Below are 17135 nucleotides of genomic sequence, written 5' to 3'. Positions count from 1 at the left end.
CTGTGCAGCATGTATGCTGTATATTTTGACAATTGTAATGATGAAATGATAATATGACCACATTTACCTAGGCTACAGTAGGCCTATCTACATTTATCCACTTTATTCAAATTTTGTGTGTTTTTTGAAGACCTGCTTCCTTATGCCACTGCTTCAGTTTCGTGCCTTTAAGTCTAAGCAACGATAGGCCCAGTATTAGTTCAGAAATATCATTATATGGAACTGTAATAAGGTCATCTTCATACCTGTTGCTACAGAAGTACAAAAAAACGAATCTCATGCTCAACCAATCCGAATCAAGTATTCAACAACGCCTTATGTGACTCCATGGTGCGAATGTTTGTATCGTATAATGCAACATATTTCTTAAAACCTCGGTTTAAAATTAATTTACCCACCTGTAAGAACTTTTCTGTTTTAGCGCTTAGTCTATGTCCATTTCAGTTCAAAAAGAAAAAAAGATGTTAATGGCCTAAATACTTGTTATAAACATCTCTCTCTCTCTCTCTCTCTCTCTCTCTCTCTCTCTCTCTCTCTGTTAATCCTGTCGTGTTTAATTTGAGGTGAAGTGGATTTAAACCACTCGTTAGAGAAAATCACGGATTGAACAGTCACGCTGAATCGCGATAGAGACACGGCAAGGACAGAGGACGAGAGAGACCAAGACAGCGGGAAAAATCTGGTAAAACCTCTTGTCTGATTAATGTGTAAAGTATTTTGTTTTGTAAAGTTTTTCGTGTGATGTAAAGACAATGACTGTAGGCTATAAAAAAAACGCTCACAACACCATTCTATATAGTCACTGTATTTGTTACATCGTTGCATGCTGTTGTTTACACGGTCTCCTGCCTTAGCTAATGTTCCCAATCACTTAAGGCTGATGTGAGCGGCTCGGTAAGCCTCTGTAAGCCGATTGATGCCCTTCAAACCCCGCGCATCAAACCGAGTCTGTCGTTGCTGCACTCCTGTATAAAGCGTCACGACTAATGATTGACGCAGTTTCACTTTGGCAGAGTGTAAAGTCCCTAGACAGTCCTTGTCATCACTGTAGGCAATTATTGAAATCATGACTTAGAAGAAACGGCATCCACAAAAAAGTCATCCACACTCATTATGAGTCTATATATAGGCTACTGTAAATATACAGCAGGCTAACAGTCAGAAGTTTTGGAATATAAAATGTTTTGAAAAAAAAAATATCTTATGCTCACCAAAGTTGTATTTATTTCTTTAAAAATACTTTAAAAGAGCCATTCCACAGAATGGGTCACATTTATGTCCTCAGGACATTATATGTATAAAAATGCATGAAAATTAACTCTACTGTACATTTTATTATTAAGCAAAATGTCCCGCATATTAAGATAACTGCACATTAAAAATGTATAATTAAAAACAACCTAGAGCACTAAAAAAAGCATTTGTTGCATGTCCCCACTCTATCTCTAAACTTTACCATGGAATCTAATGAATAAATCATTCAGAAATGTTTTTTGTTTTTTTGCATTGTTGTGTGACTTTAAATCCAATCTATGCTTTAAAAGGTTTGGGGGGGGTTTTCATGAGAAAAAAAAATATCGTATCTAATATTTTAGATACCATACACAATATTGTTGTGTCCCAGGGTTTTCACTCAGTCCTGTTACCCTAACTCATTCCCTCCTCTGAGAAACTTGGAACAGTCCACAAGACACATTTTCAACAGGAAGTTGCATCATCTGGATCTTCTGAAGGCAATGGGAAGACCATAAGTAAGTCCTCTCATTTTAATTTAAGTATATTTTATGAAATTGTAACTATGACTGAGAAGGTCAATCTCAACATACTGTCCTGTTACCTAAATTATTTCTTAGGTGTTATTTGTTTATTTTAAAGCAACATCAAGTAACTTCCTCTGCGGTCGCCCTACAGGTTGGAAGCGGAATTGTCCATTACCGCTGTCGTAAATAATTTAGCCTATGGCAGCCTATGTCACACGCACACGCACGCTCTCTGTTTATCCAGCACCGGCTTTGGATTCAACAATGGCCACGGACAAGGTAGAGTATGATGCATGATTTTATGAAAGTATGATGTATTGCGACATCACAAACGAGCAATTGTAACGCTTGCCGTAAAGCAAGTCAAATTAGTAGTTTTCTTATGTCTCATTAGAACTACAGAAACGCGACCCGATCTGGCGATCTTACATATCGTGGATATCAGATAAAGGACCGCAAAGCTGTGGGATAAGTGCATTTCACCATGTCACGACTTGATGAACCACTGAAACGATTTTGAAAACATTATTTTAAGGTAAAAAATCTTACTTAGTGTTGCTTTAAAAAATATGAACTTTTGGCAAGTCACTAGAATTTGCTCAGTGTCCTCATGCTATTAGCATGTATGCTATGTGGTCATATGTCATGTATTTGATAACGTTTTGCTTAAAAACCTCAATCCTGTTACTTTCAGTTCCAGTTCCTGTTACACATGGAAAATAACAGAGGTGAGTTAAAGTAACAGGAGTGAGTAGAGTCCTCTGTTTTGTTGATTTAATACTGTAAATATTAGTTGATATAATATTATCACCTGAATTATGAGCTTTAAGGTTGCAATTACTTAAATTGTAGACATTCGTATTAGTTTTACAATGTGAATACTTCCAGGAAGCCAGTTCACCACAAAGTGACATAAATGTTTTATCTTTCTTCCAGTTCGTGACAGGGGAAAGAACGAAACGCAGCCGCAACCTTCTCTATCCCCCCCTTTTTGTCTTAACTTCCCTCTCTCTCCTTCTTTCTCTTTCCACCTTCTTCGCTGTGAATAAATACTAGCACATAGTACATCACTTCAATAAAGAAATCTCATGGACACTCATTCCGGTTACCCAATGTTCATTCCTATTACCAACTGTTCATTAATGTTACTAATTTTTAAAATAAAGTTAAACCACTGTTTTTGTCAGTTTTGTTTGGTCCATCATTAATACAATTGTTTAATAAATTAAATTATTTAAAAAATTGATAAACTTGAGGTTTCGGTCTTCTTTAAAATGAAAAAATGGCTTTGTGTTTTTTTTTATTACAAATCACCTTGCCTTAATGTATAGTGACTGTTTTGTCACAAACATCAGTTATTTGAACATATAACCAACGTCTTTAAAACAAACACTTTCTTGGGGAAAACAGAAATGAATTGACATGCTTTTAAACATGGGGGAAACAGTTGTGACCAGCAAGTTGATTTCTCCAACGATGCCTTGTACTATGATAGTGCAGCAGCGAGTTACGTCGTTGTCAACGTTATCGTCAACGAGTGAATCTCTGAGCTGGTGTGAGTCAAGCTATTTTAAGGCAAGGTGTATTTTAATAAAAAACACAAAGCCATTTTAAGGCATGAATAAAAACTTTTTTTATAGAAAAACGTTTAAATGTGTCATTTTGGTTATCAAAGATGAGTTTTAAGGGATAAAATTATTGACTACAGGCTCAGCACTTTTTTCAGGATTCTTCGATGAATAGAAGGTTCAATGAACTGCATTTATTAAATGTATGTATTGCATTTAATAAAGCATTTATTAAATAAATCTTTTGTAACATTATAAATGTCTTCACTGTCACTTTTGATCAATGTAATGCATCCTTGATCAAGAAAAAAATATACATTTTTTTATCTTACCACAAATATTTAAATAGTATCATTGTTTCCACAAAAATGTGAAGCAACAACAACATTTAATATTATTATTACTAGTATTTGAATACTAGTATTACTCCTTGAACTGCCACCTTAACGTGGTGGAGGGGTTTGAGTACCCGAATGACCCTAGGAGCTATGTTGTCTGGGGCTATATGCCCCTGGTAGGGTCTCCCAAGGCAAACAGGTCCTAGGCGACGAGTCTGACTAAGAGCGGTTCAAACCCCCCTTATGATGGACAAACATTCAAGGACCGTGACGTCGCCCGGTATGGCGCAGCCGGGGCCCCACCCTGGAGCCAGGCCCGGGGTTGGGGCTCGTATGCGAGCGCCTGGTGGCCGGGCCTCTCCCCATGGGTTCCGGCCGGGCTCAGCCCGAAGGAGTGACGTGGGACCGCCTTCCCGTGGACTCACCACCTGCAGGAAGAGACGTAAGGGGTCGGTGCAGAGAGGATTGGGTGGCAGTCGAAGGCGGGGACCTCGACGACCCGATCCCTGGACACGGAAACTAGCCTTAGGGACGTGGAACATCACCTCGCTGGCGGGGAAGGAGCCTGAGATGGTGCGTGAGGTTGAGAGGTTCCGACTAGAGATAGTCGGGATCACCTCTACGCATGGCTTGGGCTCTGGAACCACACTCCTTGAGAGAGGATGGACTCTTCACCACTCTGGAGTTGCCCATGGTGAGAGGCGGCGGGCTGGTGTGGGTTTGCTTATAGCCCCCCAGCTCAGCCGCCATGTGTTGGAGTTTACCCCGGTGAACGAGAGGGTCGTTTCCCTGCGCCTACGGGTCGGGGATAGGTCTCTCACTGTCGTGTGTGCCTACGGGCCAAACGGCAGTGCAGAGTACCCGGCCTTCTTGGGGTCTCTGGGAGGAGTGCTGGAAAGTGCCCCGACTGGGGACTCCGTCGTTCTACTGGGGGACTTCAACTCATACGTGGGCAGCGACAGTGGTACCTGGAGGGGCGTGATTGGGAGGAACGGCCCCCCCGACCTGAACCCGAGCGGTGTTCAGTTATTGGACTTCTGTGCTAGTTACAGTTTGTCCATAACGAACACCATGTTCAAGCATAAGGGTGTCCACCAGTGCACGTGGCACCAGGACACCCTAGGTCGCAGGTCGATGATCGACTTTGTGGTCGTTTCATCTGATCTGCGGCCGTATGTCTTGGACACTCGGGTGAAGAGAGGAGCGGAGCTGTCAACTGATCACCACCTGGTGGTGAGTTGGATACGATGGCGGGGGAGGAGGCTGGACAGACTCGGCAGACCCAAGCGTACTGTAAGGGTTTGCTGGGAACGTTTGACCGAGTCTCCTGTCAGAGAGATCTTCAACTCCCACCTCCGGCAGAGCCACGACCGGATCCCGAGGGAGGCTGGAGATATTGAGTCTGAGTGGACCATGTTCTCCACCTCCATTGTCGAAGCGGCTGCTCGGAGCTGTGGCCATAAGGTCTCCGGTGCCTGTTGAGGCGGCAATCCCCGAACCCGGTGGTGGACACCGGAAGTAAAGGATGCCGTCAAGCTGAAGAAGGAGTCCTATCGGGCCTGGTTGGCTTGTGGGACTCCTGAGGCAGCTGACAGGTACCGGCAGGCCAAGCGGACTGCAACCCGGGTGGTTGTGGAGGCAAAAACTCGGGCCTGGGAGGAGTTCGGTGAGGCCATGGAGAAGGACTATCGACTGGCCTCGAAGAGATTCTGGCAAACTGTCCGGCGCCTCAGGAGAGGGAAACAATGCCCTACCAACGCTGTTTACAGTGGAGGTGGGCAGCTGTTGACCTCAACTGGGGATGTCGTCGGACGGTGGAAGGAATACTTCGAGGATCTCCTCAATCCCGCCGTCACGTCTTCTATTGAGGAAGCAGAGGCTGAGGGCTCAGAGGTAGACTCGTCCATCACCCTAGCTGAGGTCACCGAGGTAGTCAAGAAACTCCTCGGTGGCAAGGCACCGGGGGTGGATGAGATCCGCCCTGAGTACCTCAAGTCTCTGGATGTTGTGGGGCTGTCTTGGCTGACACGCCTCTGCAGCATCGCGGCGCGGTCGGGGACAGTGCCTCTGGGATGGCAGACCGGGGTGGTGGTCCCTCTTTTTAAGAAGGGGGACCGGAGGGTGTGTTCCAACTACAGGGGGATCACACTTCTCAGCCTCCCTGGGAAAGTCTATGCCAGGGTACTGGAGAGGAGAATACGGCCGATAGTGGAACCTCGGATTCAGGAGGAACAGTGCGGTTTTCGTCCAGGCCGTGGAACACTGGACCAGCTCTATACTCTCTACAGGGTGCTGGAGGGTTCATGGGAGTTTGCCCAACCAGTCCACATGTGCTTTGTGGATTTGGAGAAGGCATTCGACTGTGTCCCTCGCGGCGGCCTGTGGAGGGTGCTCCTGGAGTATGGGGTCCGGGGTCCTTTGCTAAGGGCTGTCCGGTCCCTGTATGACCGAAGCAGGAGCTTGGTTCGCATTGCCGGTAGTAAGTCAGACTTCTTCCCGGTGCATGTTGGACTCCGGCAGGGCTGCCCTTTGTCGCCGGTTCTGTTCATAGTTTTTATGGACAGAATTTCTAGGCGCAGCCAGGGGCCGGAGGGTGTCAGGTTTGGGGACCACACGATTTTGTCTCTGCTTTTTGCGGATGATGTTGTCGTGTTGGCCCCTTCACACCAGGACCTTCAGCATGCACTGGGACGGTTTGCAGCGGAGTGTGAAGCGGCTGGGATGAAAATCAGCACCTCCAAATCCGAGGCCATGGTCCACAGTCGGAAAAGGGTGGCTTGCTCACTTCAGGTTGGTGGAGAGATCCTTCCTCAAGTGGAGGAGTTTAAGTATCTTGGGGTTTTGTTCACGAGTGAGGGAAGGATGGAACGGGAGATTGACAGACGGATCGGTGCAGCTTCTGCAGTAATGCGGTCGATGTACCAGGTCTGTTGTGGTGAAGAAGGAGCTGAGCCGTAAGGCAAAGCTCTCGATTTACCGGTCAATCTACGTTCCTACTCTCACCTATGGTCATGAGCTTTGGGTCATGACCGAAAGGACAAGATCCCGGATACAGGCGGCCGAAATGAGCTTTCTCCGCAGGGTGGCTGGCCGATCCCTTAGAGATAGGGTGAGAAGCTCGGTCACTCGGGAGGAGCTCAGAGTAGAGCCGCTGCTCCTCCACATCGAGAGGGGTCAGCTGAGGTGGCTCGGGCATCTGTTCCGGATGCCGCCTGGACGCCTTCCCGGGGAGGTGTTCCGGGCACGTCCCACTGGGAGGAGACCCCGGGGAAGACCTAGGACACGTTGGAGAGACTATGTCTCCCGGTTGGCCTAGGAACGCCTCGGTGTCCCCCCGGAAGAGCTGGAGGAAGTGTCCAGGGAGAGGGAAGTCTGGGCTTCTCTGCTCAGACTGCTGCCCCCGCGACCCGGCCCGGATAAGCGGAGGAAGATGGATGGATGGATTACTAGTATTTAAAACTGTTTCTTGGGCACCAAATCATATTATAATGATTCCTGAAGGATCATGTGACACTGAAGACTGGAGTAATGATGCTGGGAATTCGGCTTTGATCACAGGAATAAATTACATTTTTCAACATATTCATATAGAAAACAGTTATTTTAAATTGCAATACTACTTCACAATATTACTGATTGGTGAGCAAAAGAGACTTCTCTTATTGGTGCTACGTAATTCTATTGCCTACAATGGGTAGGCCTAACCGTTTTAATCGTTATTAATAGAACTTTTATTTAATCATTTACCCTAGTTAGAAGGCAATTTAATCACAGTGGTAAATGACCACCCTCTCCTCTTTTTCTCTCTGCCAGATGATGACTGAGATAGCAAAGGCCCAGACCGATTCTGTGGTGTCCAGTGTGGAGTGCATGCTGGCGGACGCCGGCCGGATACAAACACGGTGCCGGGAGCGTAGCGAGGAACTGTCTGCGACTGCGCTGGAGCTGCACGAGGAGACCCAGAGCCTGCGGGAACAGTGCCAGGCCTCACAGCTGGACATGGCCCGCCTCAGACGCACGCTAGACGAGCTACTGGATACAAAACACGCCTACGAGGCCCGTGAGAGACAGACCCGAAAACTCAGCAAGCAGCTGTAGAGACGGGAATTCAAAGAAATTAACCCAGACAGCGCGTCAGCCCTGATCCGGCGGCCGGCCCACATGTGGATTCCACACGTTCCAGATGTGGGCCGGATCTGGGCCGACACTATGTTGCTGTCTCGGAAGTGAAGCTAAAGTAGGCCTAAATATCTCTGTAAAAAGTTGTTTATATAATTTAAGTATATTAATAAAATTTTATTTAAAAGCAAATACGCAGTCGTCTAATATTTGCACAACTAAATATTAAAACAAACTATTTCTTTGCATGAATAGACCATTTATAGGTGGAGCCTACCTGATGGCAGATGACGACAGTTCTGCAGTCTATGGAAGCCACGGAAGAGAATAAAAGAAGGCAATTAAAAAAGGCAATTTCAAGTTTATATCTCAAAGAACATTTTTATTTGCAAGATACAAACTCGATATTCTGCTTTTGTAGTTTTGAAGCTTAGTGATGGTGACGTTGTGATGTCTATCTTGATGGACAAAACGTGCAAGTATCATAAACTTTTGTTGAACACAGAGCTTGTTTTTAGTGATAATTCAAAAGCCTATGGAAAATCCTATTGGGTTTTTCTGGAGGGAACCAGTGTGATGCGAACTGCCGGTTGGCCTTCAAAGTGACGTCATACCCGCACCACTATTATGTGAATTTATTTCTTGTTTCACACGTTTTTCCCACCCATATGGTAGATTAATAAAATCCCTAAGCACAAAAATCCCATACATTTTAGTATTAAAAATAATACCGTTGACATTTAGACATAGCCTATTGTGCGACACTATAAGCTCTTGGTTGACTAAATGAATTGCTTTGAAGTGTTTGCATAGTCACAGACTAAAGCATAGGGGGTTATACAACATATTTAATACTCATAAAATACATCAGTGCATAATCTATAACCAGCGGTTCTAAGACAAATGTAGTAAGTTAAATAAAAAAAGTTGCAAAGAAAGAGGACAAATGATTATACGATGAGACCAACGCATTTAGTGGCTGACGCAAACGCGGGCTCTGCAGCCGAGATAGGCGGAAGGACACTGTGTTTCCGAGGACTTTCAGCACCTCAGATTTGGCACTTCGCCTGTGAAAAGCGGATACCATCACTGGCCAAATTATGGATTTATGTCCCTGTCAACCCCACACACACATACACACACACACACTCTCTCTCTCTCTCTTACCTCCCGTGGCTGTGTGCAAGAAAAAACCATTAAAAATGACATCTCTACTGTGCACAAGATTAATAGGCAAACACTCTCGGAAAGACACTCTCAAGCAGTTTTGCTCATGTTAAGGGCATCAAGGACTATGAATAAGAGAAATGTGAAATCAGGGAGAGGGGAAAGTAGTTATGGGAGATTTCTGGCCTACAAAACAGCCACATTAACAGCGTCTAATGGGATTTATGGAGTAATTCATATAAACAGACAGCAGAGGGCGAAAATGTTGTACATTGACACAGAGCAGGCTTTACTTAAAGGGATAGTTCACCCAAAAATGAAATTTCTGTCATCGTTTACTTTATGAGATTTTCTTTCTTCTGTTGAACACGAAAAAATATATTTTGAAGAATGTTGATAACCAGACAGTTGACTTGCATACTAGGAAAAAACAATAGCCTACTATGGAAGTCAATGGCTGCCATCATCAACTATCTGGTTCAAAATATCTTCTTTTGTGTTCAACAGAAGAAAGAAACTCATACAGGTCTGGAACAACATGAGCGCGAATAAATTATGACAATTTTCTTTTTTAGGTGAACTATCCCTTTAAGACAAGTGAAAAGTTACAGTAGAGTGCATTAACTTGGTTTGATTCCAGGTCAACTAGGTTAAATTTAATGGGTGTTATTCCACAAAAGCCTTTAAAACTGATACATGTGCTAATGAGAGTCACCATGTATAATCATAAAGCATTTTCCTGAAGATTTGTATCCTCAAGTTTAGTTTGTGAAAACTCTGGCAGTGTTGTCAGATTTGATCTCTTTACATAAAGCTGTGTCTCAATCAGTTCAGGTCACACCACCAATCTGGCAACCGCACACGATCACCTGCCAGGTCTGTGCTGCCAGCCACAGATCAGTAACCATGGCAACTAACCCTTGGCAATGCTAGTGAACAAAATCAAGACCGTATACTGGAACTGCCAAAATCCTTTTGGCTCAGCTAGCCAGCAGTGCGTTTGTAAATGTGAGCGTATGCGTGTGTGTGAGAGAGTGTTCAAGGGACACATAGACTGCTTTAGTGTGGGGCGACACTAAGGACGTCCCGGACGGTTGAAGAGGGGCTCAGTTTCAGAAGGGGTCACTGATGGTTCCTCTCCTCCTGACTGGGTTTCTGACCCTTTGTTGCGCTGGAGCAGGACCAGACCTGCTATGATCATCCAAAAGAAGAAATTCACCCATACTGCTATCTAAGAGGGAGAAAAATAAAAGTTTCATACTTTTAGGGCATTAGTGCAATTAAGACATAGCCAATTTGGTAAATAAAAAAAATAAAAAATATGTGTGTGTGTGTGTGTATATATATATATATATATATATATATATATATATATATATATATATATATATATGTAAAAAAGAAATCTTTTATTTACACACTATAATTGTCTAAAACACTGTTCACAAATGTCTAATAACACATGTTATATTGTTATTATTATACAACACAAACATACACACATATTTTTTTTGATTGAATGATTGATTTATACTTTTAATTAAAATACTTTTTTTTTAAATATATTGTCAATTACACAATATAATTATGTATATATATATTAGTGCTGTCAAATCGAATAAAAGTTTGTTTATATATGTGTATGTATATATATAATATGTGTGTGTGTATATATATATATATATAATACACACATATATATTTTTATAACACACACACATATACATATATATATATATATGTATATGTGTGTGTGTATTATATAAATATATAATATCTATGTGTGTGTATTATATATATATATATATACATATACATACATACACACAATCTCACAAAATTGAGTACACCCCTCAAATTTTTGTAAATAGTTTATTATATCTTTTCATGGGACAACACTGAAGAAATGACACTTTGCTACAATGTAAAGTAGTGAGTGTAAAGCATGTATAACAGTGTAAATTTGCTTTCCCCTCAAAATAACTCCTCACACAGCCATTAATGTCTAAACCGCTGGCAACAAAAGTGAGTACACCCCTCAGTGGAAATGTACAAATTGGGCCCAAAGTGTCAAAATTTTGTGTGGCCACAATTATTTTCCAGCACTGCCTTACTCCTCCTGGTCATGGACTTCACCAGAGCTGCACTGGTTGTTACTGGGATCCTCTTCCACTCATAATAACATCACGGATCTGCTGGATGTTAGAGACCTTGCGCTCCTCCACCTTCCGCTTGAGGATCACCACAGGTGCTCAATAGGGTTCAGGTCTGGAGACATGCTTGGCCACTCCATCACCTTCACCCTCAGCAAGGCATTGGTTGTCTCGGCGGTGTGTTTGGGGTCGTTATGTTGGAATACTCGTTCGGCCCAGTTTCCCAAGGGACAGGCTCTGCTTCAGTATGTCACAGTACATGTTGTACAGCCACACACACTTGACACCATCTGAACCAAATAAGTTTATCTTGGTCTCATCAGACCACAGGACATGGTTCCAGTAATCCATGTCCTTAGTCTGCTTGTCTTCAGCAAACTGTTTGCGGCTTTCTTGTGCATCATCTTTAGAAGAGGCTTCCTTCTGGGACCACAGCCATGCAGACCAATCTGATGCAGTGTGTGGCGTATGGTCTGAGCACAGACAGGCTGACCCCCCCACCATATGCTGCAATGCTGGCAGCATTCATACGTCTATTTTGCAAAGCCAACCTCTGGATATGATGCTGAGCACGTGCAGTCAACTTCTTTGGTCGACCATGGCGAGTCCTGTTCTGAGTGGAACCGCTGCATGGTCTCGGCCAGCGTTGCTGCAGCTCAGTTTCAGGCTGTTGCAATCTTCTTATAGTCTAGGCCATCTTTGTGTAGAGCAACAATTATTTTTTTCAGATCCTCAGAGTTTTCTTTACCCTAACCCTGCCATGTTGAACTTCCAGTGACCAGTATGAGAGAGCGATAACACCAAACTTAACACACCTGCTCCCCATTCACACCTGAGACCTTGTAACACTAACGAGTCACATGACACCGGGAAGGGGAAAAAGGCTAAATGGTACCAATTTGGACATTTTCACTGAGGGGTGTACTCACTTTTGTTGCCAGCGGTTTAGACATTAATGGCTGTGTGAGGAGTTATTTTGAGGGGAAAGCAAATTTACACTGTTATACATGCTTTACACTCACTACTTTACATTGTAGCAAAGTGTCATTTCTTCAGTGTTGTCCCATGAAAAGATATAATAAAATATTTACAAAAATGTGAGGGGTGTACTCAATTTTGTGAGATACTAATACTGTGTATGTATGTGTATATATATATATATATACATACATACATACATACCCACATCCATACAAAGTGTATACATATACTGTATATATGACAATGTTTTAGACAACTGTTTCGATTTTGCCATCAAGAAGATTTTGTCTAAGGTTTCTCCACCACTTCCAGATAAATGAGATATTTGAAGCCGGAGTGTCAATAAATCGAACAATATTACACAGATTTAATAAATCTGAAATGTTAACTTGATGCAGGCTCTAGAAGTGAGTCGGTGTGAATGAGATGTAACTAATGATTTGCATATGCTGATAGGTCTTTCATAATGCGTTTCAATGTGTTTGTGACCAGTAGCTACCTCTGCACAGTGCAGTCTGGAGTAGAACTGGCTCCCACTGATAGGGCTCGACCAAGACTTATCTTGCGCTTCTTCACACCTGCAAATGCACAAAATAGTGTATTTATACAACCACTAGTTATTGATAGAGTCGTGATGACGGTCAATACTGTCTGTCTGTATTTATCAAAAGCTATTCCAGAGGTCTCTCTCACACGCACTCACTTTTTTATATTGGTCAGTGTATTAAGCACTGAGTCACACAGTCGGTCTCGGCCGATTTTCAGGATGCATCCAGTCACCAAGAGGAAGAAGAGGAAGACTCCAGACAAGACAAGAGTAACGTTCATCCATAATTTCTCTCTGATACAAGACAGAGACAACATTGCACAATGTTTGAATGACATTTTAGAAAAAGAAAATGTTGTTGCTATCCCAGTAGCTTCCAAATTAATAGTCATAAGAAAAAAAATACTTCTTTCATGTTAGCAATGACTCACACCTTGACAGTACAGGGACTGTTGTAACATCTCTTACTGAATTTGAAAAATCACAGCTTGTTATTAATATATACACTACCAAAACTAGTGGTTGGCCGATATTTTAGAGAACAGGCATATACTTTAGATGGCAACTTCTTGATTCTGTAATTCTATAACAGTATTTTTCACAAGTAAAGAATTTTGTTTAAACTTTTTGTCTTTACTTGTTCACAAGTAAAGAATTTAAACTATTATGCTCACGTTCCCAGCGCTGTCAAAATAAAAGTGCTTCCGACACATCGGCCAAATAAAAAAGCTTATCAGGCCAGTGCGAGATTTAGAAGAAAGAAAAAAGCAAAATATCTGCCGATATGTTGTCGACCACTAATTTAAACATTTGTCGTGAGTAAGATTTTTTTAAATTAGCTTTGTTTTGTGCACCAATATAATACAAATTAAAGTAACAGTTTTCTATTTTATTGTAATTTATCTGTGTCATGGTAAAGCTGAATTTTCAGCATAATTTCTCGATCCTTCAGAAATCATTCTGATATGCTGATTTGGGGTAACATTATCATCAATGTTGATAGCAGTTGTGATGCTTAATATTTTTGTGGGAAACGTGATACATTTTATTCAGAATTATTTGTTAAATAGAAAGTTCAAAAGGAGAGCAGTTGTTTGAAATACAAATGTTTTGTGATCATTTTAAATTCCTGTCACTTTTTTATCAATTTAATGAATACTTGAATAAAAGTACACTGAACATTTCTTTCAACAACAAAAAAACTAACCACAATGTCTCATATTTAAATTCTAACTACTTTTTATGAGTTTGCATCACATATCCATTTAGAGTTCCTCCTGCAATCCATCCATGCTGGAGCATGACAACAGGAAACAGAGAAAACCTGTTCACATATCTGGAATAAAAAAATCACGAGCACATGATTTACGGAGCTCCTTGACATACCTTTTCACCTCTCCGTCAAAACAGACGATGTAGACCCAGTAGAGAGAGAGTGAAAAGCAGAAGACAGCCACACACACTGAGATGGCTGACACAAAGTAACAGAGAGAGGGAGAACTGGATGCCTGCACACTGATGGATGATGCACTGGTGTTGTTCAGATACACTGAACCGTACAGCATACACTTCCCATCAAAACTTCCCTGTTTGAGTGAAAAAATAAGGAAAGAATGGAATGGCTTACAATGCATCTTGTTATGACCACCATAGAAGGCACTTTCTACAAATAATGTAAAACAGAGGGCCTCAAACTACAGAAAAACTTGGACACAAAGGGGTGAAATACAGGTGGAGTTTAATGCACTTAAAACTAGACACTTTTCATGTTCAGTGTATGTGCCAGTGAACTCCACAACTACATACAAGAGCATCACTCATGGTTGTCTTCTACATTTTTCCTTTTCCTGCTATATCCACTGTTAACAGAATGAAACACCAAACACTTAAATTCTTACTCACACTCTCCTTTTCTGCTCATCTGACTTTAATAAGCCAATTCCTCTTGAGAGCAAATCCTCAGCTGGTCACATGGCAGAAACAGTGACTGGAAGCTTCAGTTGCTTCTACACTTTCATTTTCTCTTCACTTCCGGGTTTTATATTTAAAACGTGGGCCTATTAGTTATTCTACGGTATGGATAATTATAAAAATTATAAAAGCATAGGCCTATTAGGTTATCAAAAGTATGGATAATTATAAATAAAAAAGTAAAACATTTCTGGTCACATGACTGTGACGATTTTAAGGGCAACTCGTGAGAGACTAATAAGCACAGAACCCCTCCAGAAGAAAAGTTATGATTTTTTGTATGCATCTAGGGTACACACCAAAACACATCCCCCCCAAACAATTATGCTAAACAAAACTGTCAACAAAAGTAAACTACACGCATTCAGCTAACATCGTCAAAGTTTGAAACTTATGAAATGATGTCGTGTTTCTGAACGCAATAGCGCCATACAACAAGGTAAAGTCTGTTATAGTCTTCTATATTAAATAGCAAACAGCATATATACCTGTGAGATTGTAACAGAGGCGGCTGTGATGATCCCACAGATAAAACAGCTGCCATACAGCAGCAGCTCCAGCAACAGAAGCCACGGCAGCGCCATAGCATGTGTGTGTTTGTGCGCGCGCCACAACTCCGCACTGACTTTAACCAACCGCGGCAACGCGCATACACGTAGCCTACTTATGTGTCCAAAACGCATCATGAGTTAACGAAAATCATGTGATCGCAACATCGCACAAAAACATGAATGAACACAACCACGTTCCCTTGCACAAGCACCAAAATAGGTCACATTTATGATAATCACCTTATATAAGTTATATAGACCTACCTACTTAACCCTCTACTGCACGCATTATTATGCAATCATGGAAAACATTTTTACAGTGTTTTTTTATATATAAAATAGACTCAAATTAACATTTCTTTTTTTTTTCTTCTTTTTTTTGGGGGGGGGGGGGGGGGGGGGGGTACTTTTGGGTGCGTTGCCATATGGCAACATTGTGCGACAATGGAACAGCCTGATGCGTTTTCTCCCAAAATGACATGAAATTCATAGATGATTACAGACCTGTCTTTTAGAAATGAAATTGTTTTTATTATTTAAAATGTTTTCAAGAGCTTTGTGTACAAAATATGAAACTAATTTTCAAAGTATTATTTCAACAACATTTACAAAACATCTGACGCAAACTCATAAGAACTGTTCAAGTGAAACTACTCAATGTGAAACGATTATTAAAACAACATTTACAAAACATCTGACGCAAACTCATAAGAACTGTTCAAGTGAAACTACTCAATGTGAAACGATTATTTCAACAACATTTACAAAACATCTGACGCAAACTCATAAGAACTGTTCAAGTGAAACTACTCGATGTGAAACGCCTTAAAGCAGTTGTTCTCTCTGTTAAAGGTGGGGTATGTGATTTTCTTTTTTGACCATTTTTTCAAAATCACTTGAAATCCTATTCCTAACCCACTTACAGCCACTGAGTTAGAAGCACTGACATGAAAATTAAAAAATTTAATCATCTGTGGAACGGGCAGGACTCGAAAAAATCGAAAAACAGCCAATCATTTCCAAGACCACCTAGAATCATTGGACAGTAAGTGCGTCAATCAAACGGTCGTACCATACCCCCCTCCCCCATGCCCTCTTCGAGTGGGTGGAGTCAGGGCCAGCGTTGGAGGAAAGAAGGTAGGACCTTTTGAGTTGTGTATTTTCAAAATCTGCCGGCCGTTTTGCAAATCACATACCCCACCTTTTAAGCAGAGGTGCACCTTGCACTTAGAGCAAACCCCTCTGACGATGCCCTTGCAGCCAGGATTCTTGCACCTTCCTTTTGGTGCACCCATCTCTGGCCAGTGATCAAAGCGGTCAAGACGGATATATATTTTACCTTTATACTTTACTTTTACTTTACTTTATAAATATATAAAAATATATATAAATATATGAGTAGAATACAACCATCCAACTATATCAGTGCATCCATACATTGTCATTCATACAAAGCTACTCTGCATTAGAATGGGCAAAATATTGTTCCATTACCGCACAATGTTGCCATATGGCAACACACCTATTTTATTAAATAAAAAGGTAATATAAGTATCAAAACAATGTGACAATGATTGAAATAAGATTAGAACTTACCCCAGATGCTTGATGTATTTTTTTATTCCGAAGAAATATGAAAAAAATGAGGAAAATCTTCACATATACACAAGCACTTTTTCAGCAGCTGGAGTCATCAAAAGTGTGTGAAAAGAATGACGTTGCAAGGGTGTGTGTAATGTCGTGATGTCATCAAAGCATATCATTGGTTACCACCAGGTTCTACCATGAATTTAAGATTAATCAGAGCTCATATTTATTTTCAAATTTCAAGAAATGTCCAAAGAAAGGGTATGTTGCCATATGGCAGAACCGTGCAGTAGAGGGTTAATTTTGACTAGATTTGAGAATATAAGTTAACTACATTAACTATGATTATATTAGGACATTTTTACTTGTAATTCAACTACTTTGGTTTCTGTT

General features: G+C 41.5%; 1 protein-coding gene and 1 long non-coding RNA gene across 2 annotated transcripts; one reads left to right on the top strand and one right to left on the bottom strand.

Moving 5' to 3' along the window:
* Positions 1-563: 563 nt before the first annotated feature.
* On the top strand, positions 564-7568 carry LOC143736946 (uncharacterized). The gene is made up of 3 exons (XR_013203603.1): positions 564-682; positions 1683-1751; positions 7480-7568. It is a non-coding gene; the product is annotated as an uncharacterized LOC143736946 (long non-coding RNA).
* A 578-nt stretch (positions 7569-8146) lies between these two features.
* On the bottom strand, positions 8147-15244 carry tmem179ba (transmembrane protein 179Ba). Its single transcript, XM_077227751.1, has 5 exons — positions 15093-15244; positions 14020-14219; positions 12790-12927; positions 12586-12664; positions 8147-10183 (listed from the first exon to the last, which is right to left on the bottom strand). Exons 1-5 carry the CDS (start codon positions 15186-15188, stop codon positions 10028-10030), a joined length of 669 nt encoding a protein of 222 aa, XP_077083866.1. The 5' UTR covers positions 15189-15244; the 3' UTR covers positions 8147-10027.
* Positions 15245-17135: the final 1891 nt, after the last annotated feature.

This window comes from Siphateles boraxobius, unplaced genomic scaffold (assembly GCF_051911475.1).
Source record: "Siphateles boraxobius isolate OS27281-9 unplaced genomic scaffold, OSU_SipBor_1 130, whole genome shotgun sequence".
NCBI lineage: Eukaryota > Metazoa > Chordata > Actinopteri > Cypriniformes > Leuciscidae > Siphateles > Siphateles boraxobius.
This window is presented reverse-complemented; position numbering and strand designations above follow the sequence as displayed.